At 44.3% G+C, this 27,185-nt stretch overlaps 2 protein-coding genes across 2 annotated transcripts in view; both read left to right on the top strand.

Moving 5' to 3' along the window:
* LOC115466400 (oocyte zinc finger protein XlCOF22-like) overlaps positions 1-27,185 on the top strand; it is a 206,651-nt gene that overhangs the window by 60,989 nt on the left and 118,477 nt on the right. The gene's annotated exons all lie outside the window — the stretch shown is intronic.
* Positions 15,005-27,185, top strand: part of LOC115466397 (zinc finger protein 2-like) — a 45,576-nt gene continuing 33,395 nt past the window's right edge. Inside the window, exons 1-2 of the mRNA XM_030197594.1 lie at positions 15,005-15,299; positions 26,817-26,943. Coding sequence (XP_030053454.1) covers positions 15,276-15,299; positions 26,817-26,943 — 151 coding nt within the window. The 5' untranslated portion in view covers positions 15,005-15,275. The remainder of the gene's footprint in view (positions 15,300-26,816; positions 26,944-27,185) is intronic.

The following is a 27,185-nucleotide window of genomic DNA, read 5'->3' on the forward strand; positions in this document are numbered from 1 at the left end:
TTTTGGGGGTGGGAGGGAGTTAGTGACCACTGGGGGTGATTCTCTCCAGTGGTCATCTGGTCTTTTGGGGCAGCTTTTTGTCTGGAGTGGAGGAATAGCCTAGTGCTTAGTGCAGCAGACTTTGATCCTGGGGAAGTGGGTTCAATTCCCACTGCAGCTACTTTTTATAAAACAGGTCTAGCTCAAATCGGAAAAACGTCTAAGTCTTAGGAACGCCCAAGTTCTGCCCCGAACATGCCCCTGGCACTTCCCTTTGAGATTTGGACGCACTTCTGATTTGACTTCAGAGAAAAACATCTAAAAATATTTATTTATTTATTTTTATTTATTTATTTGTGGTTCATTTGTATCTCACATTTTCCCACACATGCAGGCACAATGTGGCTTACAAAAAAATTAGGAAAATTTACAATATAGAAAACAGTGTAAAGTTGACAAAAAATAAAGAAGGGGAGCAGCTGCTAACAGTAGAAACTAAGCAGGTTGGGGGACATGGTGGGAATATCAATTGTTGTAGGATTATTGTAGGAGGTGGAAGGCCTCCAAATATTTAATATAGAGGTGGAAGGCCTCCAAATATTTAATATACAGAATTAATTTTCTCATATTGGACAGAGAGGAATGAAGGCTTCTCTCCTTTCAAATCATGAGAAACAGAGCTTGCTGGAATAGCAATTACACTTTACCTCCCCCCTCTTGCCAAGCCAGGTGAATTGTAAATCTGAATTTATGTTTGTGCAGCGCTGCGTATGCCTTGTAGCGCTATAGAAATGCTAAATAGTAGTAGTAGTAGTAGCCCCCAATCTCACCCATTAAGTGTGACCGGTCTCAGGGAAATTCAGGTGACAGAATTCTTTTCCCATGCCCCTTGGAAGTAAGATAGGTTCTGAGAAATATATCCTTGTGTGAGAAAAGCTGTAAAGATGGACAAACAGACCAAATGTTTTCCTCAAAACAGATGCTATGTATTTCTTTATTGACGGGAGATCCTGACTGACTGTGGGATACTAATTGAGGAGGTGAGGGAAGCCCTCCCCTCTCTCTTGCTCTTTTGTACTGTAAGGGAAAGAAAGTTCTATATATTATGTCTTTGCCAGATAAGAAGTTGGTCAGTGTCTAGTGCACTCTGCCCCATGCCAGGGGATGGAGAGCCTGACCTGATCATTTCCATTGTCCTTTCATGTTTTTTCTCCTCTTTTCTATACTAGACTATACTTGAATATTTTCTTATTTTTTTATCCTAATCTCTGGATAATTAAATAAACCTGTGTTAACCCCAGGAAGCGCTTCCTTGGTCTCTTTTTGTCTTTGTTGCAGTCTAAATAGTGCTACCAGTTGTCTGGTTCTTTTAAGGTATCGGTCGAGGGGATTGCATTTGTGAGAGTAGTGCCCAGCCGTGATTAGAGACTCTGGAGGCGGCACGAAAAGCACAAACACAATCAGCTGAGTAATTAGGGGATTAAGTTTTAGCAAAGAAGTAGGTTTTTAGCAATTTCTTGAAGAGGATGTGGTCCATTTGCATTTTGAGGTGCTGCGGAAGAGCATTCCAGTATTTAGGACTCCAGTAGCGGAAAGAAAATCAACTTATATTTGACGCCCTTGCAGTTCGGGAAGTGTAGTTGGAGATATGACCGTTTTGCAGGCGTGGCATTCCGTGGCAGAAGATCAATCAGGTTGAGCATAGAGTCCGGGGCCAGACCATAGATGATTTTGTGGGTTAAGGAGCAGATTTTAAAAAGAAGACGTTTACAGGTAGCCAATGTAGGTTGTAACACAGAGGCTCAGCATGTGCAAATCGTCGCTTTCCCAAGATCAGTCTCGCGGCATTGTTCTGGACTGTCTGGAACTTTTTTAACAAAGAGACCTTGCATCCCGCATAAATCCCGCTGCAATAGTCAATGTGACACAGGACCAACCAATGCACAAGGGTACGGAACAGCTCTCTGGTAAGGAAATACCTTATGCGCCGGAGCCTCCACATAGCATTAAACATTCTTTTGCAGACCAAATGCACACGATTATCTAATTGTAGGTGCTTGTCCAGATTCACTCCTAAGAGCCTCAGACTGTTTCGAAATTGGAAGAGCAGAATCCTTAACGGGAAGCGTTATGTCGGATATTTGGTTATGGGTGGACGAGAGTATAAGACATTGAGTTTTTTCCTTATTTAGTTTAAACCGGAACACCTGGGCCCAATGTTCAATGGTGGAGAAGCTTGCTTCAATGAGATTAGTGATTTCGGATATGGTGGTACGAAAAGGGATGTAGATGGTAATGTCATCGGCATAGATGAATGAGTGTAGATCTAATTTTGCTAGAGCTGAGGCTAATGGCATCAACATGATATTAAATAATGTCGGTGAAAGTAGAGAACCTTGTGGTACCCCACAGGAGGCAGACCATGGAGCAGAAGTGGCGGAATTCACTGTGACCTGATATGTTCTGGTGGTCAAGAAGCTCTTGAACCAGTGCAAAACAGACCCTCCCACGCCGAGTGAGTCAAGTAGATGTAGTAGTACGTCATGGTCCACTATATCGAAGGCACTTGACATGTCGAATTGAAGTAGTAGAACCTTCCGGCCGATGGATAGCTCTCGTTTTAAATTTGACAAGAGGGTGACTAGAACCATCTCTGTGCTGTACTGAGCACGGAAACCAGACTGCGAGTGATGAAGGATATCAAAGGTAGTCAGGAATTCGTTGAGCTGAGCGTTAACCATGCTCTCCATTAACTTGACAACCAGTGGTATAGAAGCAACTGGGCGGTAGTTGGAGATAACGTCAGATTTGATCTTAAGGTTCTTTGGAATGGGAGTGAGTAGAATATTACCATGATCAGGCGGGAAAGTTCCAGAGCTTAACATATGGTTTAAGTAGCAAGTCAGATCTTCAACAAAGCATTTCGGGGCGACTTTTAAAAGAGGGTTCGGACAAACATCCAGTCTACAGTACTTGTTGGTGAACTTTTGTAAAGCCTTGGTTACACTATCTAGTAATAAAGGACTGAAGTTGGTCCACGTACGATCAGCCGGGCAGAAATCCGCAGATATGGTCAAGGATTCTAAGAAGTCATCCACTTCAGAAATACTATTAACAGATGCTGACCGCAGGGATAAGATTTTCTCCTTGAAGTAAGTGGCTAGTTGGGCGGCAGATGGAAGATCGTCACTAGAGATTTCCAACTTTCGGGTGTCAAGGAAGGAGTTTAAAAGTTGGTAAACCTTTTTTATGTCCTGTCCTGCAGTCTGTAACTTTGATGAAAAGTATGTACGTTTTGCTTGCCTGATGGCATATTTATATTTGTGGTGACAGTGTTTCCATGCTTCCAGCGCACAATCGGTATGACGTTTACACCAAGCTCTCTCAAGTCTTCTTGTCTCTGTTTTTAAGGTTTTAAGAGCTGCGGAGAACCATGGCATTGAGCTGCGGATATAGGAAGCTTTGAGATGTATTGGCGCAATAGAATCTAGCACGGCCTTGCATTTGTCTTCCCATTCAGTAAGGTAGCGGGGTGAGTTGGCTTGCAACTTCCCGTCACAATTATAAAAAGACTTCCAGGATAGATGGGGGTCAATGATGCCTCTAGAATAATACATGTGAATCTTGTGAGGCTGGGGGAGACCTGAGGTTTGCCAACGTAAGGTGAAACGTAATTTGTAATGGTCCGACCAGGAAGTTTCAAGCCATCCAATATCATGCAGGAGAAAATTGGTATCATCTAAAAATTTAAAGGAGAGAAGGTCCAAAGTATGCCCTTTATAATGAGATGGGCCAATATTAGAGCAGGTTAGGTCCCAAAGGCGAAGAAAGTCTAAGAAATGAATGGTATCCGGTGAATTAGAGTAATCTAAGTGGAGGTTAAGATCACCCAATAGGATTATATTCGAGTTAGCCATACAGGTGTGTGAAATAAAGTCCAGTAGATCGGATTGACTACTAGTCCAATTAACTGGTGGTCGGTAGAACAGTACACAGACTAGATGACCACGAAGAGAAGAGTGATGAACGTTGACTGCTGCGATTTCCAGTGAAGCAGATATGAGCTCCGAACTTGAATCTACCGTGAGGTAGAGGTATAGATTAGAGCTAAACCACCTCCTCTTCTATCTTTCCTGTCCCAGTGGATGATCTTGTAACCTTTTGGGCAGAGATCCAGCACGATGGGGTTTTGGGGCGTTCTAATCCAGGTCTCTGGACGTTTTTCTCTTTTGAAAATGAGCCCAATAGTGATTCACATGAAACATAAACCATTTGAAGCATTTCTCACATTAAAAACCTTTAGTCAGAAAAGCAACTTGCAATGGCATAAAATGACTCACACGGTGTCCTGTGATGTTTTAATAAAGAATACGTTTAAACGCTTTTATTGTACACTTTACTGTGTGGGTGTTGTGTGACTGCTCTCTTCTGTTTTTCATTTTCTCAGAGGGAGGGGAGATAATTTGTCATTCCTAGCATCAGGATTCAGCAAAATTTATTTCATGGGGACTCCCTGTCTCCGATTTATTTCCTTAGTCAACTGTTCTCTTATTAACACCTTGGGATTTGGGTTTAGCCTAAGTCTAAAATTTGCAAACAGTTCAGAGGTTGCATTGAATTTACTGTTTCTTGGTGACCTGAAACTCTATAGTTCCATTGACCAGCAATTAGCAGAATAATTTTGAGTCATGAAAAGCTTTTCAGATAACATCAAGATGACTTTTGGGCTGGACAAACATGATAAGGTGACTTTCTTTAGGGGAAAGTTGAGCAACACTGAAAACAACTGTCTGACTGTGGACTGGGAGATAAAGGAACTTGAACAGGAAGGTATATATAAATATCTAAGAGCAGAGGAAGGAACAACTGTCAAGCAGAAATCGCTGAGAGAAAAAATCAGTAAAAAATATTATAAGACATGGGGCTCATTTTCGAAAGAGAAAAATGTCTAAAAAGTGGCATAAAGCAGCATTTCATCTTCTTTCTCACAAAAACGTCCAAATCAGTATTTTCAAAACCTATTTTTCAGATGTTTGTCTATACTGTTTGTCTGCAATGCATCCAAATCTCAAGAGGGCCTGATGAGGGCGTGTTAAGGGTGGAATTTGGGCGTTCCTAAGACTTAGACGGTTTTCAGCCATAGTGAAACACTTGTGTACTCGTTCCAAAAATAGTAAGACTAGGGGGCACGCAATGAAGCTCAGAGAAAATATTTCTTCACTCAACGTGTAATTAAACACTGGAATTAATTGCCAGAAAGTGTTGTAAAAGCAGCTAGCTTAGCGGGGTTTAAAAAAAGGTTTGGATAACTTCCTGATAAAAGTCCATAAGCCAATATTAACATAGCCTTGGGGAAAATCCACTGTTTATTTCTAGGATAAGCATCATAAACTGTATTCTTGCCAGGTATTTGTGACCTAGATTGGCCACTATTGGAAACAGGGGGCACGCAATGAAGCTCAGAGAAAATATTTCTTCACTCAACGTGTAATTAAACACTGGAATTAATTGCCAGAAAGTGTTGTAAAAGCAGCTAGCTTAGCGGGGTTTAAAAAAAGGTTTGGATAACTTCCTGATAAAAGTCCATAAGCCAATATTAACATAGCCTTGGGGAAAATCCACTGTTTATTTCTAGGATAAGCATCATAAACTGTATTCTTGCCAGGTATTTGTGACCTAGATTGGCCACTATTGGAAACAGGATACTGGACTCGATGGGCCTTCGGTCTGTCCCAGTATGGCAAACGCTCATGTTCTTATGTGTTGTTAATGACTTTACTTGTTTCATACTGCTTTGGGTCCTACTTGTCTGTACATCTGTTGTGTTATTTTGGTGGCTGGAAACAGTTGGGTGGGGCTTATAGGAAGGGAGGGAAAAGCAAGAGGGGAAGGACTCTTTGGAAATGTTTTCTGTAAAAGTTTATATTGTTCCATGTTGATGGTTCACTGGTTTTTCTTGTTTTGTATGAAACTTATCTACCAAGAGGTTGTGCTTTGAATAAAGATGATTTAAACATAAATGTACATTTTGGATGTACTCTGTTGAAGTTGTTGTTTCCTTTTTGCAATGTGTGTATGGATGTCTGTTCTGTTGTGTGCATCTGATAATCTTTGAATAACTGTCTATACTTATGGCTATGATCTCTGAAAATGCAGCATAATTAAAGGACAGACTCTTAAATGTCCAGTTGGGTATATATGGTAATCTCAACTTTCTTAAATGTTTCAGACATATTCATCTACTTGCTCCCATGATGTTACTAAATTCTATTATTCTGTCTCACTGTGGGGACCTTTTACATAGTTGCACTGAAAAATTGCCTGCACTGGTGTAGATGCGTGTATCAGAGTGTAGCCAGACTTCGGCGGGAAGGGGGTCCAGAGCCCGAGGTGAGGGGGCACATTTTAGCCCCCTCCCCCGTCCCTTTCGACCCCGGCCTCCTGCCGCTGCCGCCAACCCTCCACCACCAGGTACCTTTGCTGGCGGGGGTCCCCAACCCCCGCCAGACGAAGTCCCCTTCAGCGCCGGTCTCTGAGTCTAGCGCATTCGCTGATCTGGATTCTGTTTCTATGAGTCCTGACGTCCTGCACGTTCCTATGTGCACAGAAACAGAATCCAGATCAGCAACGCGCCGGAAACCAGCACTGAAGAGGACTTCAGCTAACGGGGGTTGGGGACCCCCACCAGCAAAGGTACCTGGTAGCAGGGGAGGGTCGGCGGCGGGAGGGGGGGGTGAAAGCAGGGGACCAGGGCTAAATCTGCAGGGGCCCATGCCCCATGGCCCCATCTAGCTACACCCCTGGTGTGTATTGGACCTGCGCAGGTCCATTTTTCAGCACACCTGCAAGAAAGGATGTACGGCAAAATGAAAATTGGTATGTCCATTTAAATTTCCAGTTGGGTATTGTGAAGGGGAGGAAAAGGGGGTGGAGCAGATGGAAGTAGAAGGGGAAGAAGTGAGGAGGCTCAAGAACAGAAGGAGACAGAACAGAGCCTTGCCTTTACTACCTCCCCAGAGAGAGAGAAGAGAAAGGGTAATGCCCCCTGAAAAATGGAGGAGAGAAAAAGACTACATCACCCAGCAGCCCCGGCGCAAGCCCTGGTACAGAGATTACCTTCCCCAGCAGGCCACAGGGGAGAACTCTGACAAGGCAAGGAGGGCCCCTGGAGGGCAGGGGCGTATCTGCGTGGGGCCTCAGGGGCCTGGGCCCCCGCAGATTTTGCCCTGGACCCCCCCTACCGCCATCAACCCTCCCCCGCTGCCGTTGCTTACTTTTGCTGGCGGGGGACCCCAACCCCCGCCAGCCGAGGTCTGCTTCCACCTGCCGCTGCCGTAAAAACTTCTTCTTCAGCCGGCGGGGGACCCCAAACCCCCGCCAGCCGCCCCGCGGTGTTTAAAATTCATCTTCGGCCTCCGTGGCCGTGCTGCTGTGATAGGCGCTGTTGAAATCCACTTCGGAGTCTGACGTCGCAGCACGTACAACGTACAACGACGTCAGACTCCGAAGTGGATTTCAACAGCGCCTATCACAGCAGCACGGCCACGGAGGCCGAAGATGAATTTTAAACACCGCGGGGCGGCTGGCGGGGGTTTGGGGTCCCCCGCCGGCTGAAGAAGAAGTTTTTACGGCAGCGGCAGGTGGAAGCAGACCGCGGCTGGCGGGGGTTGGGGTCCCCCGCCAGCAAAAGTAAGCAACGGCAGCGGGGGAGGGTTGGCGGCGGGAGGGGGGTGGAGTCATTGGTGGCGGTGGGGGCTCGGCGGTGGGGACTCGGCGGCGGCGGCGGGGGGGGGGCTAAAATGTGCCCCCTCCCTCTGGCTCTGGCCCCCCCTACCGCCGGAGTCCAGATACGCCCCTGCTGGAGGGTAATCAAGTGAACCAGGAACAGCTGAAAAGAGGGTGGGACCAGGAACCCATGGAATGGCAAGAGGCTGAGGAGAGGGAGAGAGAGGAGAGCCCAGAGGAACCGATGGACCTCACAGCCTGGGCTCATTCCTTAGGGAAAAAGCTGAAAAAGCAGGTAAACTCGTGGTATGGCAGCTGGGTTGCAAGGGGAAAGAGAGTCATGAGGGAGGAGGGTCAGTGTATTGAGAGAGTGACCCAAGAAAGGGTGGGACCTTTTTTCTCCCCAAAGCGAGTTCAGGCTGTTTTGAACAGTGTGTTAAAGAGTGCTGGTTGAAGAGGGGTTATTGACTCCCCCTGTGTGAACTGCTCACAGCAGGAGGAAGCTGTTGTGGGAAAGTGTTTGCTCAAGCCTGAAGAAGTGGTTTATTGGGAACTGTTTATTGGGACTGTTTGCCACAGGGAGGAAACCTGGAGCAGGGGCTTTCTTTTTTCTGTGTGTGTTTTTTTTTTGACTGCCCTTCACAGACATGCTCCCCCTTTTCAAAGGGGAGGGGGAGAAGGAGAGCACGGGGCTGTAGACTGCTTAAGGTGGAACAAACTGAGTTCTGGAAGCAGGGGAGGGGAGTGTTTTTCTGTCCTGCTGTGCCGTGACCCCAAAAGGAGAAACAGTGGGATTGTGTTTGTTTTTTTTTTGCCTGCTTGAATTCTGAACTGCTGGACTGTGAATCCCAAGAGAATAAAGATACTTACTGATTTTGTTTTCTGGAGTTTGGATTGCTTTAAGCCCTGCCCTGTGAACTGCAGTGGGCTAGGAGGCTGAGACAGGTATCCTGACTCTTAGCCGGAGTGGCCAGGGCAGAGGCAAGATCCTGAGGACCCCGGGAGGAGGGACGGATCTTTCACAGTATATGTGGTAATCTCAATTTCCTTAAATGTTTCAGGCATATCCATCTACTTGCTCCCATGATGTTACTGAATTCTATTATTCTGTCTCACTGTGTGGTCCTTTTAATAAGTTGAACAGACGCAGGTCCATTTTTCAGCACACCTGCAAAAAAAGCCTTTTTGGTGGGCTGAAAATGGACGTGTGGCAAAATTAAAATTGGTGCACGTCCATTTTGGGCATGAGACCTTACCATCACCCATTTACTTAGCGGTAAGGTCTCACGCTTTAACCGGGCAGTAATCATCACTTCACGTAAAATGTCAATTACCGCCCAGATAGCACCACGAGCCAGAAGATAAAAAATATTTTCAGTCGTGCGTAGTGGACGAGCGTCAAAAATGAAATTACCGCCTGGACCAGGTGGTAGCCGGGAGGTAGTTTGAAACTGACACCTGTAGCATGCACAAAGGGCCCTATATTTTCAAATGTAAGCCACATTATCCCAAGCAAGCTTGGGTTCATTGTGGGGTATAAATGTAAAAAAAATCCTTTATCCTCCACATTTTCTTCATGAACAGCCACAAAACAACTTTTTAGAGTGGACAGTGTTCACAATGAGCTCCTTTTATTATCGACCAGATAGAAGAGATAAGTTTTCCATTTTGGCCACAGTATAAGTCATCATAAGAACAAAATATAAGGAAACCAATGGGCCACATTAGGGGCTTATAGCCCATTTAGTTATATTATATTCAGTGCTTTTTTTGTAGAAAAAAAAGGTGCCGGTACTCAATGTGGGCGGAGTCACCACATATGACTCCACCCCTATTATAGCCATACCCACATTTGCCACACCCCTTATACCAGCCATAGCGCATATAAACAGACATCATTGAAAATATTATACTAGTATAGGAGAAAAAAATGTGATTTTTTTTCATTATAAATAATTTCTGTAAGTTGTTACAGCTCCAGTATACGCAGTGCAAAATAAGACAGCAGATGTAAATTCTCAAATTGGACATATTCCAGACACTAAAATGAAAATAAAATGATTTTTTCTACCTTTGTTGTCTGGTGACTTTGTTTTTCTGATCATGCTGGCTCAGTATCTGATTCTGCTGCTGTCTGTCCTCTTAACTCCGTTTCCAGGGCTTCCTTTCCATTTATTTCTTTATTTTCCTCCTTTCTTCTTCATTTCTTGCCCTACATCCGTAAGTAAAAGCTGGGTCCTCCGCAGACTTGACTGTCCAGTGGATCCAGCTTCTGCCTATTTTCTACATCCATGTGCAGTTTTTCTCCTCTCTTCCTTTTCCCTCATCTCATCTCCTTCCTCACTCTTTCCTCGCCTCCATCCTTGTCCAGCATTTCTTCTCTCTCCCTTCCCTCTCCTCCATTCATGTCCAGCATTTCTTCTCTCTCCCTTCCCTCTCCTCCCATCCACCCATGTCTAGCAGCCCTCCTCTCCCCTGCCCTCCATCCACCCATGTCCAGCGACCCTCCTGTCCCCCCTGCCATCCACCCATGTCCAGCAACCCGCCGTCCCCCCTGCCATCCACCCATGTCCAGTGATTCTCTCTTCCCCCTGCCATCCACCCATGTCCAGCAACCCCCCTGCCATCCATCCCTGTCCAGCGACCCCCCTGTCCCCCCTGCCATCCACCCATGTCCAGCGATTCTCTCTTCCCCCTGCCATCTACCCATGTCCAGTGACCCCCCGTCCCCCCTGCCATCCATCCATGTCCAGCGATCCTCTATTCCCCCTGCCATCCACCCATGTCCAGTGATTCTCTCTTCCCCCTGCCATCCACCCATGTCCAGCGACCCTCCTGTCCCCCCTGCCATCCACCCATGTCCAGCAACCCCCCTGTCCCCCCTGCCATCCACCCATGTCCAGCGACTCTCCTCATTTCCCTGCTCCCCCTCCCTCCAGCCACCCATACCCATCTGAGCCCCCCCCCCGACCCAGTCCCCACCTGCCTACCAGCTCCGTGCCGACGACCCTCTTCTCCTGCCACCCGGCACCGTGACCCAGCCTTTAAAAAAATCTACGAAGTGGCGGAGCGGTGCCTTGCGTCTGCCTGTAAAAGAAGAAAAATCGCCTCGTCGGCCAGCCTTCCCTCATTGTGTTCCGCCCTTGCGGAAATAGGAAGTTACATCAGAGGGCAGGACACAGTGAGGGAAGGCCGGCTGACGAGGCGATTTTTCTTCTTTTGCAGAGAGACGCGAGGCACCGCTCCACCACTTCGTAGATTTTTTTAAAGGCTGGGTCACGGTGCCGGGTAGCAGGAGAACAGGGTCGTCGGCACGGAGCTGGTAGGCAGGTGTGGACTGGGTCGGGGAGGGGACCTACAAAAAAGGTGCCGGTACACCGTACCAGCGCGTACCGGCACAAAAAAAGCATTGATTATATTAAATAAAAGATACACACACACTCAAAGCTTGGAAACGACTGCAAAGAAAATACAAATACGCAAGAAGACAAACCAAAATGTCATATTACAAAACCAAAATAGGACCAGACTACAAAGACACGAAAAAATTATACCAACTCGTGAAGAAACTATTAGACACTACCTCGGTCACCATAACCAATACAGACATCCCATCTGCAGACAAACTTGCCAAATACTTAAACAAAAAAATTGCTAACCTACGCAACACGCTACCTCAGAACATAACCGATATAGAAAATTTAATCGATGGTATGGACCCAACCCACGGAGAATACCCAGTGGACCAAATCTGGTCAAACTTCACTGCCCTCAGCACTGAAACAGTCACCCAGGCAATTAATAGGTTCTCCAATACTCACTGTAAATTGGGTACCTGCCCCAACTACCTAATAAAATCTGCTCCTCACCGCTTCATAGCAGACCTCACATCCCACCTAAATTACATGCTTCAACAAAGTCTTTTCCCTAAGAAAAATGGCAACATCCTACTTACCCCAATACCAAAAGACACCAAGAAAAAAACAGACGAAATCACCAACTACCACCCAGTAGCATCTATCCTACTGGTAGTCAAACTGATGGAAAGCATGGTAACCAAACAACTTACTGATTACATAAACAAATTTTCAATACTACATGAATCACAATCAGGATTTCGCCCCATCCACAGCACAGTACTAATCACTCTCCTAGCCAAATTCAAACAGGAAATAGCAACAGGTAAAAGTATACTACTCCTTCAGTTCGACATGTCTAGTGTGTTCAACATGGTAAACCATAAAATACTACTAAGACTCCTAGATTACTTCGGGATTGGAGGAAGTGTACTTAGTTGGATCAAGGGTTTCCTAACTACCAGAACATATCAAGTGAAATCAAACTCGAATATATCACCACCATGGAAAGCAGACTGCGGAGTACCTCAATGATCACCATTATCACTGACGCTTTTCAATCTAATGATGACCCCACTAGCCAAGTCCTTAACCAACCAAGGCCTTAACCCATTCATTTACGCAGATGATGTACAATGATGGATTTTGCAACAAGTGAAATCATATCTTCCCTTGGACACCTTCCGGAACCTAGTACAATCCACTGTACTCACACACGCAGATTATTGCAACAGTGTTTTTTTAGGTTGTAAGTCCCTAATATTGAAAAAGCTCCAGACTTCCCAAACACGGCAGCCAGACTTATTTTTGGCAAGTCAAGATTCGATAGTGCAACACCTCTTCGAAAGAAGCTTCACTGGCTCCCCATCAGAGAAAGAATTAACTTTAAAGTCCACACAATGATTTACAAGATATTACATGGAGAAGCCCCCACCTACATGAATCACCTTATCGACCTCCCAACCAGGAACAGTTTGACGTCTTCCCGTACTTACCTTAATCTACACCTCCCCAACTTCAAAGGTATTATGTACAAATCCTTCTACGCATCCAATTTTTCCTTTTCAGGTTGCCAGCTTTGGAATGCTCTACCAAGACCTATCCATACCATTAATGGCCTTTTGCCCTTCAAAAAAGCACTGAAGACCCATCTCTTCAAGATAGCCTACCCTAACGATTCAACCTAACCAAAGCTTGCCCACATGATTCTTATTGACAATTGTTATACATTGACCATGTTTCCCATTATCCTTTTTGCTACCCCATATCCATTCCTCTCCATCTTCCTACGCCTACCTCCCAACGCCCATTTCCTTCTGCACCCAATCCCTCCTATGTTCAATTCACTTATCCATTAACCCCATCAACTTTGCGTTTACTACAAACTGTATATTCTTCTTACAACTTTGTAATTCTTTATATTGTTACTATGTAAGCCGCATTGAGCCTGCCATGTGTGGGAAAGCGCAGGGTACAAATGTAATAAATAAATATTTCAACAAATGAGAGATCTGCATGAAACAAAATATTTATTTTTATTATTGTGACTTATAAAACCACTTATCCCAGAAGCATGCTCAAAACAGAATAATCAATTTGTGTATCTAAAAGGTAAACTTTGCAAAAGAGATGAGGGGAAGATGTGATTCCATGAGCCCCAATGAAAGGAGAGTTTAATTTTACTTCCATTTAATTTCAATATATTCCATCTTTACAACACAACAGATTACAACAACAGTTAAGTACATAAGTATTGCCATACTGGGACAGACCAAAGGTCCATCAAGCCCAGTATCCTGTTTCCAACAGTGGCCAATCCAAGTCACAAATACCTGGCAAGATCCCAAAAAAGTACAAAACATTTTATGCTGCTTATCCCAGAAATAGTGGATTTTCCCCAAGTCCAATTTAATAATGGTCTATGGACTTTTCCTTTAGGAAGCTGTCCAAACCTTTTTTAAACTCTGCTAAGCTAACCACCTTTACCACATTAACTGGCAACGAATTCCAGGAAACTGGTTATCCAATGAGCAAAAAATACAGAGGGCTTATTACTGCTGTTTCTACCAGCTACAATAATTTTTTATGTTTTAGTGATTTTCAATTTTATTTCATATGGGAGACTTTCAAATAAAAAGCTGTCAAATTAAAAAAATCCTTTATCCTCCACTTTTTAAGGTACTGCCTATCCAACTGGAACAGCTTTGTACAGATGGACCTTGCATAAGCAGTCCCACTGCTGAAAAAAATTCCTCCTAGGTGTATTCTGTAAAGGGGAGGGGGAAGGGGAAAGGGAATGGGGTGATATACAGCCTTGCTGTGGTTTTTGCAATTATATCCAAAGTGGTTTATATGGTATGTACAGGTACTTATTTGTACCTGGGGCAACGGAGGGTTAAGTGACTTGTCCAGAGTCACAAGGAACTGCAGTAGGAAGCAAATCCAGTTCCCCAGGATCAAAGGCCACTGCACTAACCACTAGGCTACTCAGTCTACCTATATCTAGGTGTGGTTTATAGACTATGCCTAGGGAGTTATAGAATATACCAAGCAGCACCTAGCCTTGTCCTTTTTACATGGAAGGAGGGCTGCATGTTAGGAGGTATATTCTATAACCCTGCCGTTAGTTTTTTGGAATGCCCAGAACCACACCCCTTTGCAGCAGGGGCATTAGAATTACACAGCACTTGGCAAGTATTGCATGTAACTTCTAATTAATACCAACTAGTGCTAATAATTTTATTTATTTGGATTTTGCTCACACCTTTTTCAGTAGTAGCTCAAGGTGAGTTACATTCAGGTACACTGGATATTTCTCTGTCCCAGGAGGACTCACAATCTAAGCTTGTACCTGAGGCAATGGAGGGTTAAGTGACTTGCCCAAGATCACAAGGAGCAGCAGTGGGATTTGAACCTGCCACCTCTGGATTGCAAGACCCACTAGGCCACTCCTCCACTCCATTGACGGGAGTGAGTCCGAAGAGAGCCAAGAAACCGTCAGCAGCCGCTACCAAGAGTAGCTAAGAGCCCCAAAAAGGCGAAAGCGGTTAAACCCAAGAAAGTGGCTAAAAGCCGGGCTAAAGCTAAACCGGTGAAAACGAAAGTGAAGAAAAGCCCAGCAAAGGCTGCCAAACCCAAAGCAACAAAGACAGCAAGGGGGGCACCTAAGAAAATGTGAAGCTTTGCACCTTTCTTGATTCTCTTACAAGCCAATTATAAATTATAATAAACCAATTATATTATAAACCAATATCCAATTATCAGCGCTGATTAGTTCGTTAACCAATTAGGTTATGTGCGTTTTTATGGAATACGCTTCCTTTCCGCGCGGAACGCTCAGCGCAATATATAGAACCCCGGGGTTAATGGGCCAGCGAGGCTCATGCCGTCTCCTGTTCTTCAGTTGTGGAAGATCAACCTTAAGGAGGTGGGCGAGCCTTGAGTGATGTCGGCAAATGGGAGGGACTAAGATTCTTCTGCGCCTGCTCTGTTGGGTTTTCTTTCTCTGGCTCTGCAGGGCTGCAAAAGAGCAGCGGAGGAGAATCAGGGTAAAAGCAAAATCTTTCTGGCTCTGGGATCTGGGAATCCCTGCAAGGTCCGGTCCCAGATCTGCAGAGGGGGAGCGGAGGGATCATATCTGAGACCTGGAATCAGCCCAGTCTGCTCCTGTCTTATTCATCTATCCAGCAGTTGCAGAATTCAGTTGAGAAGGAAATGTCTGCCCTGATTTCTGATCAGGTAAGAAATTCTTCTCTCTCCTCTTGTCCACGGTGCAGCACAGGTGCCAGGGAAATACGCACAAAGAGGTGGCTGATGACCCCCCCCCCCCCCCCCCCCATATTGGCAGCACAGAATCCAGCAGAGGAACGGTACAGCAGGGTTCAGCCCAGTACATGATCAATCATAGAAAGGAAATTTGGGGATCTGAAAAACCACTTTCATTGCCTGGATTGCAAAATATACTTTAATGGTCTGCTGCATACATTTGCATTGACCCCACCAGCCCAAGTCAAAGGGAGAACAGATGGCCAGTGAGGAACATGAAGAGGAAGTCAGGCCACCAACACTTACCCCCAGCTCTGGAGCTCACACCCCTCCCACATTAAGAATCAAACCACCCTCACGGCATCCAAAAAGCACCTTAAAGCCCACCTTTTCTCTCAGATCTTTGGCTCCTTCTGCTACTTAAACCTTTCTCCCCCCCCCCCCCCCCCCCCCCCCCCGTCTCCTCCTTTCTCTCTTCTTGGATTTTTAATTTATTCCATATAAACTGCATAGATATCTGTTTTTGACCCATTGCGGTATATCAAATAAATAAAAGGAAAAAGTGTCCCTGGGCAGCTCTTCCAGCCTTCCCTTCTGTTTCCCTGTTTCAGACTAGACCAGTAACCTTGTGGTGTTGATAGAAGACTTTAACCTAAAGAAGTGAATTGCAACATCCTGTCTGAAGAATGTATAGTCTGGCGGGGATTTGGTCTGGGGGAATTTATGATAATTTTAGGAGAATGCATGGAGGAAAGGAGAGCTGCCTCTTTTATTTCATCCATGTGGTTTCTTTAATAGAGTATAGACCCAGGATCAGGACCTGTCATTGTGCTTTTATGTGGTCAGGAATGTGTGTGTAATGTTTCTGTCTGCATTAATACATGTAAAAGTACCGTGGGATTTCCTAACCTGCAGATAGGATGCTAAAATCCATGTCCTATAGATATTTCCCCCTCACTCTTCAGTCAGATCTCTCCATCCGAGCCAGAGATCTATACATGATCCACAGCACCTCCTCCTTTCCCCCTGCCCCCTGTATTTCAGCCTCTTTGATTGCATCGCTGTGTAATCAAGAAATTGATTCAATTCCAGTGGATATCGTATGTGTGATATGGGGTGGTTTTCATGATGTCCAATGGACAGATGGAAATCAACTGAGAATGTGATCTAGAAAATCTGTTTGTCAACTAGATAAATGGCCAACCCAATTTATGAAGGCAGGCCCTTTAAGTTTTAGGGTTATGATATTTAATTGGTTAAAAAGTTTCCTTCTCTTTAGGTTTATACCCAGCTCGTTAGGTGAAATCTTGAAAAATTACAAAGAATCTCAGGCAAACATATTTATTTATTTATTTATTAGGATTTATTTACTGCCTCTTTGAGGGGCACAAACAGCTCTCAGACAATAAATACTACAGGAAACTAACTGAGGACCCCACACAGGATTACACAAAACAGCTGAAAGACCTTATCAAAACATTTCCTACACAAGCGCAACCTCACCTGAAGAAACTCATACCAAATCAACCTTCCGTAGGCACATTTACATGCTACCCAAGATCCACAAACTGGGAAACCCTGGCAGACCAATCATATCAGGTATTGGCACACTCACGGAAGAAATATCTGGATTCATAGAGGGAATTCTGAAACCTCTCGTACACAAAACTAACAGTTTCATACAAGACACCACAGACTTTCTGAATAAATTGAAAAATATCAAGCAACTACCACCTAACACCCTTCTGGTCACGATGGATGTAGAATCACTATACAGCAACATTCCACATGCGGATGGCATAGCTGCATGTGGAAGACTCCTAAAAAAATCCACACTGGACCATCAATACTCACCAGAAACTATCACAAAATTAATCAAATTCATCTTAACTCACAACTACTTCCACTTTAACAATGATATCTATCTGCAAATAATGGGCACTGCGATGGGCACCAGGACAGCACCCCAATATGCCAACCTTTTTATGGCTGAGCTGGAAGAGACATTTCTGAATACACACCAGACCAAACCTCTAAAATACTACCGGTACATCGATGACATTTTTATGATTTGGACGGAGGGTGAAGAAACTCTGAAACAATTTTATTCTGCATTCAATACATACCATCCTACAATCAGATTCAAAATTGACTACTCCCCAGAAAAAGTCAATTTTTTGGACACCACGGTCTCAATCAGTGATGGCTGTATACAAACATCTGTATACAAGAAACCCACAGACAGATGTAGCTATCTCCACAACTCCAGCTTCCATCCTTCACATACAAAAAGATCCATCATTTACAGCCAAGCCACAAGATACCACCGTATCTGCTCTGACCCAGGGGACAGAGACAGACACCTTAAAACCCTGACTGAATCCTTCAAACAGAAGGGCTACAACCCCAAAATAATCTCCAAGAATATTGCCTCCTCCCTCAAAACACCCAGGGAGAATCTGCTACAGTACAAAAAGAAAAGATCCACAGACAGAATCCCGCTTGTAGTGACATACAATCCAGAGCTGGAAAAACTGAGGAAAATCATAAGAGATCTACAACCTATACTCCAGGAGGATGAATTACTGAAAGAGATATTCCCATCCCCACCAGTACTGGCCTTCCGACAGCCACCCAATTTAAAACACAAGCTAATCAGAAGTAAACTTCCTTCACAGACTGAAAAGGAACAGAAGGGCACACTTCCCTGCAATTTATCCAGTTGCAAACTATGCCAAAATATTTCACAGGACCCCAAAGTCATCCACAAAGGAAAGATATTCAACATAAAGGGATCTTTCACTTGCTCATCTTCCAATGTGGTATATATCATTCAGTGTAAAAAATGTAATGAAGGATGCTATATTGGAGAAACAGGCCAGATGCTTAAGACAAGATTCAATTTACATAGACATCATATAAACAATGCTGGTGCCAGCAGGGTTCCCACACCTGTTGGGCAACATTTTACAAGACCAGGACACTGCACCAGTGACTTCACAGTGAGAATCCTCAAAGGTAACTTTAAAACCATACAAGAACGTAAGACCTTTGAAGTCAGAATGATTGAATATTTTAACACCCAACAGAAAGGACTTAACAAGGACCTGGGGTTCCTAGCCCATTATAAACCATAAAGCTGTATGTCTCTGTTGATCACCCTCCCCTCACCTATCCACACCCACTCTGTTAGAATACCAATGATATGCTTTGATGTCCCCATGCATTCTTCCTACCCACCCCCATCCTCCCACCCTGTCAGACTGTCATAGCAATGCTTGAATGTTCTCACTTATATACACTGTCAGCTAGCACATTTGCTTATTTCCGATCTGACGAAGAAGGGCAACCTTCGAAAGCTAATCAAGAAATGTATTAAGTTATGTCCAATAAAAAAGGTATCATCTTATTTTCTTTTCCATGTTTTATTTTGTTTGATTTCTATTGACTGCCTCTTTGAAGGAATTCACTCAAGCTGGTGTACAGTAAAGAATAAATCAAACATGACCAATAGACAATTACAGCAACCTTCCTGAGCCCCTACGTCAAGCCCCCTCCCTGCCCATCTTAAAGTCTCTGCTTAAAGCCCACCTCTTCAATGCTGCCTTCGGCACCTAACTCTTACCTTCAGGATATCCGGACTGCCCCAAATTGACTGCCCCCATCGTATCGTCTACTCGCTTGTCCTTTAGATTGTAAGCTCTTTGAGCAGGGCCTGTCCTTTTATGTTAAATTGTACAGCGCTGCGTAACCCTAATAGCGCTTTAGAAATGTTAAATAGTAGTAGTAGTAAAAATATTCAAATAACAATACAAAGTATGGCATAGTTACTACTTGCAATGTCAACACAATATGTAATAGAACATTTTAATAGACAGCGTAGGGTATATGCAATGATGGAACATTTAGATAGGTAAGAGAGTAAGAAGAGTTAGAAAGTAAGGTGACTAATTTAAAGAAAGTTGCACATGAGGTCAGAGAGATGGTTAAATATTATGTCAGCTAGGGTAGGAGTGGATAAACATGTCCCGCTGCAGTATGTGCAGCCTGAGTCACTCCTTGTGTGTGTGAGTGAGACTAACGAGTTAGTTACTTCTTCCATTCAAGGCCTGGTTGAAGAGCCAAGCTTTCACCTGCTTCCTGAAGTAGAGGTAGTCTTGTGTTAAGCCGAGCCTTTCAGGCAGTGCATTCCAGAGTGTGGGGGCTACTCCGGAGAAGGCACGCTTGCAGGTATCACATCGTGTAATGTCTTTTGGAGAGGGTGTAGTTAGTGAAAGTCCTTGGGAGGACCTTAGTGTCCTTGGCGGTGTGTGGAGGATCATCCTATTCTTCAGATACTTGGGGCTATTTCCTTTCAGGGCCTTGAAGATCAGACATAGTTTTAAATTTAGTCCTGTATTGTACTGGTAGCTAATGAAGTGTTTGCAAAAATGGTGTGATGAGGTAGCATCGCTTGTAACCTTCCATTAGTCTTGCTGCTGCATTCTGAATCAACTGGGCTGTTCAGCTTGGAGAAGAGACGGCTGAGGGGAGATATGATGGAGGTTTATAAAACAATGAGTGGAGTGGAACGGGTAGACGTAAATCGTTTGTTTACTCTTTCCAAAAATACTAGGACTAGGGGGGCATGTGATGAAGCTACAAAGTAGTAAATTTAATACGAATCGGAGAAAATGTTTCTTTACTCAATGTGTAATTAAACTCTGGAATTCATTGCCAGAAAATGTGGTAAAGGCGGTTAGCTTAGCTGGGTTTAAGAAGGGTCTGGACGGCTTCCTAAAAGTCCATAGACCATTATTAAATTGACTTGGGAAAATCCACTGCTTATTTCTGCGCTAAGCAACATAAAATGTATTGAGCTTTTCAGGGATCTTGCCAGGTATTTGTGACCTGGATTGACCATTGTTGGAAATAGGATGCTGGGCTTGATGGACCTTTGGTCTGTCCCAGTAAACATAGTAACATAGTAGATGACGGCAGAAAAAGACCTGCATGGTCCATCCAGTCTGCCCAACAAGATAAACTCATATGTGTATACCTTACCTTGATTTGTACCTGCCTTTTTCAGGGCACAGACCGTACAAGTCTGCCCAGCAGTATTTCCCGTCTCCCAACCACCAGTCCCGCCTCCCATCACCGGCTCTGGCACGGACCGTATAAGTCTGCCCTCCACTATCCTCGCCTCCCAACCACCAACCTCTCTTCCCCCACCTGCTCCGCAACCCAATTTCGGCTAAGCTTCTGAGGATCCATTCCTACTGCACAGGATTCCTTTATGCATATCCCACGCATGTTTGAATTCCGTTACCATTTTCATCACCACCTCCCACGGGAGGGCATTCCAAGCATCCACCACTCTCTCCGTGAAAAAATACTTCCTGACATCTTTTTTGAGTCTGCCCCCCTTCAATCTCATTTCATGTCCTCTCGTTCTACCGCCTTCCCATCTCTGGAAAAGATTTTTTTGCGGATTAATACCTTTCAAGTATTTGAACGTCTGTATCATATCACCCCTGTTCCTCCTTTCCTCCAGGGTATACATGTTCAGGTCAGCAAGTCTTTGTTCATACGTCTTGGAATGCAAATCCCATACCATTCTCGTAGCTTTTCTTTGCACTGCTTCCATTTTGTTAACATCCTTTCCAAGGTACGGCCTCCAAAACTGAACACAATACTCCAGGTGGGGCCTCACCAACGACTTGTACAGGGGCATCAACACTTCCTTTCTTCTGCTAATCACACCTCTCTCTATACAGCCTAGCAACCTTCTCGCTACGGCCACCGCCTTGTCACACTGTTTCGTCGCCTTCAGATCCTCGGATACTATCACCCCAAGATCCCTCTCCCCCTCAGTAACTATCAGACTCTCACCGCCTAACACATAAGTCTCTCGTGGGTTTCTACTCCCTAAATGCATCACTTTGCATTGAATTTTAATTGCCAAACCTTAGACCATTCTTCTAGCTTCCTCAGATCCCTTTTCATGCTTTCCACTCCCTCCCGGGTATGGCAATACTTATGTACTTAAGGTGCAGGCCCTTTGTAGTCAGACCATTGTATAGTGCATTGCAGTAATCCAGTCTTGATGTTACCATGGAATGCACAACTGAGATAAAATTTACCTTCTCGATGTAAGGGGAGAGGCATCGTAGCTGTCGCAAATAGTAGAAGCAGCTCTTGAAGGTTGCTTGGATTTGGGGAATCAGAGTAAGTGTTGAATCTAACTGTATTCCAAGGTTCCTGACTTGTGATTTGAGGGGGAGTTCATACTTCCCAAAAGGGATTTTGATGTCAGGTATGTATCCACTTGTGTTAGGAACCCAGAGAAGCTCGGTTTTACTTGGGTTCAGGCAAAGTTTGTTGCGTTTTGCCCATTCTTGAATTGATGTTAGATAGGTAATCAGTTTATTCAAGGCTGTAGGTAAGTCAGGTTCAATGTAGCTGCACATCATCCACATAGATGTAGAACTGAGTGTCCATTGACCGAATTGGCTCATCTAGTGGCTTGAGGTAGATATTGAACAGAATAGGTGACAGTATCAATCCTTGTGGTACCCTGCAGGTCAGTGTCCATGGTGGTGATGAGTTGCTGCCAAACATTATGGATTGTTGCCTGTCTGATAGATAGGATCTGAACCAGGCAAGTACTGTTCCATTGAAACCTTTTTCTGTCAGTCGTGCTAAACCAGTAGCTTCAATCCCTTTTTCACAAAACTCATGGAAGGTCTGGTTCCCATACGATTGACTGATTCTCTTGAGAAATTTTAACATCTTACATAATTCAGAATCTGGATTTCATGCTAATTCTAGTACAGAAATAGTATTCTGAGCACTGTTTGCAGAGGTCAGTCTGCTGGTGAAAAAGCTCTCATCATGCAGTTTGACCTTTCCAGTGCGTTTGATGTAGTCGATCATAATCTCTTGAGATGCCCCTTGAGTAGTATCAGGGCCGCTGAGAGGGGGGGCAGGGAAGGCAAAATTCCCCAGGCCCAGCCTCCAAGGGGGGCCCAGCGCCGGGGTCTCTCTCTCTCCTGCTCCTGACGGGGCCCGGTGATTGCATCCCGACAGGAGCAGGAGAGAGAAAACTCCAGCACCGGGCCCCCCTCCAGCGTTTCTCTTCACTCGGCTCTACCGCCGTGCCGAGCAGCTGCTTTTCCCCTCAGGCGCATGCTCGGTTGAAACCAAGCTTGCATGACAAGAAAAAAAGCAGCCGCAGGGGCGGGGCAGGGCAGGCATGGAGTGAAGAACAGCGTTGGAGTCTTCCGCTGGCGGGGCCTCAAGAGACCCGCCGCCCCAAGGTTGACAGCGGCAATCCTGGGAGGAGGAAGGGTGGTGGCAATCCGGGGGTGGGGGTGGCGGCAGCAGCAACCCTGCCCCGGGCCCAGCTCAGTCTCTCGGCAGCCCTGAGTAGTATTGGCAAAACAGGGAATGTTCTGAACTGGGTTAAAGGTTTTCTCACTGTGAGATCTTATACAGTTGAAGCGAAGGGAACCTATTTGGATCAGTGGAGTGCCACAGGGGTCTCCACTATCACCTATTCTGTTCAATGCACTGATGTTTTCATTAGGTACAAAATTAGAAAAAGCAGGATTCCGGTTTTTTTCTATATGCTGATGACATCACTGTTCTTATCCCTGTAGTCACTGATATAACTGAGATTAAACCTAGAATAGATATATATTTCTTTGATTAGAAGTTGGAAGACTGATAGTCACCTGAAATTAAATAGGAATTAGTTCTTTCATGCAAGAGTCAAGGACAAGAAAGATTTGGAGAATTCCTTCACTATAGATAATTTAACATATAAGTTGGAACCATCGTTAAAAATCTTAGGTATTATGTTTGATCAGAATTTAACAGTGGAATCCCAAGTGAATTCTTTAGTTAAGAGTTGTTTCTGGATGTTATGCAATTTGAGAAGGATTCGGAAAGATCTACATCAGGAGAAGTTCAGATTGGTTGTACAGGCCTTGCTGCTATCCAAATTGGACTACTGTAATGTAGTTTATTTGGCTTGTTCAAAGTATCGATTATGGAAACTACAAATCTTACAAAATACGTCTATTCATTTGATCTGTTCCGTGAACAGATTTGACACAGTGACACCATAGTATATTGAACCACACTGGCTACCTATAAAAGCCAGAATTTATTATAAATTATATTGTTTAATATTCAAAATTGTTCAGAGAATTGCACTATCATATTTGTATAGATTAATTAATACCTTGAATTCTCCTAAAAGATATGAGTTGAAATGAGCATTTCCAACATGTGAGGGTATGAAATGGAAGAGAATTTGTTTCTTTGTCATTTTCATATCAGGCAACAAAAAATGTGGATGCCACTGCCTATATAACCAACTACAGGCCAGTAGCATCCATACCACTAATAACCAAGATAACCGAAGGAATGGTAACTAAACAACTCACAAACTATCTAAACAAACACTCAATACTGCATGATGCCCAATCAGGATTCCGGTTGAACCATAGCACAGAAACAGTATTAGTCACTCTTATGACCAAATTTAAACAAATAATAGCAACTGGTAACAATATACTCCTACTACAATTTGACATGTCAAGCGCCTTCGACATGGTTGACCACGGAATCCTACTACAGATACTTGAATACTTTGGCATTGGAGGAAACGTCCTGAACTGGTTCAAGGGATTCCTAACCTTCCGTTCGTATCAAGTCACATCAAATTCAACCACGTCCAAGGCATGGACACCTGAATGTGGAGTTCCACAAGGATCACCTCTCTCACCAACTATCTTCAACCTAATGATGATCCCTTTAGCAAAACTCCTATCAAACCATAGCCTCAACCCATATATAAACGCCGATGATGTGACAATATACATCCCTTTCAAACAAGTCATCAAAGAAATCTCCAACGAAATCAATCAAAGTCTATACATCATGAACACATGGGCAGATGCATTTCGTCTGAAATTAAATGCAGAAAAAACTCAATGCCTGATACTCACCTCCCAATACAACACAAATGAATTCAATGCGATAAACACACCAAACCTAAACCTTCCAATCTCAGAAACGCTAAAAATCCTTGGAGTCACTGCCACCTAACACTCGAAACCCACGCAAACAACACAACTAAGAAGATGTTCTACTGCATGTGGAAATTGAAAAGGATAAGACCATTCTTCCCAAGATTCGTCTTTCGCAACCTAGTGCAATCCCTCGTCCTCAGCCATCTGGATTACTGCAACTCACTATACGCAGGCTGCAAAGAGCAAATACTGAGGAAACTTCAAACAGCCCAGAACACAGCAGCCAGACTCATCTTCGGAAAACCAAAATATGAAAGGGCAACACCACTACGAGAGAAACTACACTGGCTTCCACTTAAGGAACGCGTCACTTTTAAAGTATGCACATTAGTCCACAAGATTATTCATGGCGAAGCCCCAGCCTACATGTCCGAGTTGATAGACCTACCACCCAGAAATGCTAAAAGATCATCCCGAACATACCTCAACCTCCACTTTCCTAATTGCAAGGGCGTGAAATACAAGACGCTGCACGTGTCAACCTTTTCTCACGTAAGCACGCAGCTTTGGAATACACTGCCGCGCAACTTAAGAACGGTTAACGAACAAGCTTCCTTCCGCAAATTATTGAAGACCCATCTGTTTGAAACAATTTACGGAAAGAGCCAAAACACATAGAGTCCACACTCACTGTTCATCAATGCATCATACATCCACTTCTGATCTCTCAACCCCCGTAATTCCACATCACTCATACATTTACTGACAGAAATATATACACCATATGTCTTTGTGTCTTAATACTGCCCTTTATGCTTCCCATTGTCTCCTTCCAAGGTATCAATGTTGATGTCCCATTGTTATATTCCTAACGATACTTCGATGATCTCGCATAACTTGTACAATGTAACCCATAACCAAATTGTAACAAATGTATTTCCATTATTCATATCTTATTGTAAGCCACACTGAGCCCGCAAAGAGGTGGGAAAATGTGGGATACAAATGCAATAAATAAATAAATAAATAAATAAATAAATAAAAAATATCTGTAGGACAACTTGCAAATGATGATGTTTTTCGGAGATCTGTTAAGGAAGGTAACAAAAAAGAGGGTAAAAACAACATTCAAACAATAGCAAGAAAAAGCACAGCTGGGCCTTCAGAATTGAGATTAAATAAAGTCCTTTAATTCGGAAAAGACCCGACATGGACTGTTTTTTGGCTTAGAAACGCCTGCCTCAGGGGTCCAGATTGTTCTTATGGATAGAATGATACAAGATTGAACAAACCAAACTGTCAGGATATATTGCCCAAGATGTAAAAGTTGTCCACGCTATCGTGCAGAACGCCATCGGTTAAAAAAAAAACCGCCATTCTGTTAAGACAATGTTATTTAGAAAATCTGTAATCTCTACTTAGTGGAGTTGAAGGTCGATTTTGCTTAATCACAATCACTCTCTATTACTGTTTATATTTTAAGTTTGATGTGCTGTTTTCTACTTTCCCAGAGATGTGCTTCTGGTCTCTATAAAGAATCCACCTTGAACTTAATGGTATAAGCGGAAGATAAGAGATGGGAAATGTAATGTCATATAAAGAGCTGCTCCTTCCCTCTTTACTGCCATCTCTGCCCTTTACAGACACATTAATTCTGTCTCTGCCTCCTCTCCCCAGGCCTGATCCTAGCACTTTTCACTTTCCTGCCTTCGGACACCAACCCAGCAGCCTCTCTCCCTCCCACCACTTCATCTGCTGCTGTCTCGTCCTTCACCCACCCCACACAGGCCAAAGTCTCTGGTCCACCTGTAGCTCCAGCTTCCAACCACTAACTTAGCCAATCTGTGGGATTGCCGCAGTGTCAATGGGAACCAGACAATTTATCCACAATACTAGATAGTTAAGAGAACAGAGCTCCCTCCCTACTATAACCTACAGGAGATGTGGTCTCAGTGGGCCCAGGTGGCTGGCGGAGATCCCCAGGCCCTGCCAGATGAAGACTCCCAACATTACTTCCTCCAGGAGATCGGGGGTGGGGGGTCACTTAACGCCACTTCCCTGATAACCATGCTCCCCCATGGTTATTTTTAAATTTTTTAGTTCTTTGACAGCAACAAACAGCAAAACATTCCTCCTGCTTGCGCCGGCCTGAGCCTTCCCTCTGATGCAACTTCCTGTTTGCGGGACCATGAAGTTGCATTAGCGGGAAGGCTTGGAGCCAGCGAGAGCAATGACAGCAAGTTACAGCTCACTACCAGCGAAGACCTAAAGGATTTAAAGGTATTGGGGAGGGCTAGGAAAGTGGAGTTAAGTGACCCCCACCCCATCACCTGGGGAGAGGGGGAGGGACAGATGCTGGGTGGGGTTGTCGTGCCCACCCACTTTGGGTTCAGGCCTTCCCAAAGTTGGGAGTCTGGCTACACCCCTGTCACTGACAAAGGTCATATAACCTGTCTGTTTGCTGTACTAGGGATCAGTCACATTCAAGGATGTTGCTGCTTATTTCTTGGAAGTGGAGTGGGACATTCTGGGAGAATGGCAGAAGGAGCTGTACAAGAAGGTCATCAAAGAAATTCATGACGTCCTCATGTCACGAGGTAAATGTGCCTGTGTGATACACGACACCAAAGACATACTATGGAATCGGTGGTATAAAAATCACAGGTACCAGGTCCCATGGAAACCTGAAATTTAAAACCTGGCTTCTGACGCCATCCTGTATCCAACAAGGGTTAGTGAAGCGGCTACTACTGCAGACTTTGCAAAAGGTGCTGCTCTGTGCTGTAAGATAAAATATATAGCTTAAACTAGAGGCTTCACATGAGACCAGTTGGAGTCT

Source organism: Microcaecilia unicolor, chromosome 3, assembly GCF_901765095.1.
Source record: "Microcaecilia unicolor chromosome 3, aMicUni1.1, whole genome shotgun sequence".
Lineage (NCBI taxonomy): Eukaryota > Metazoa > Chordata > Amphibia > Gymnophiona > Siphonopidae > Microcaecilia > Microcaecilia unicolor.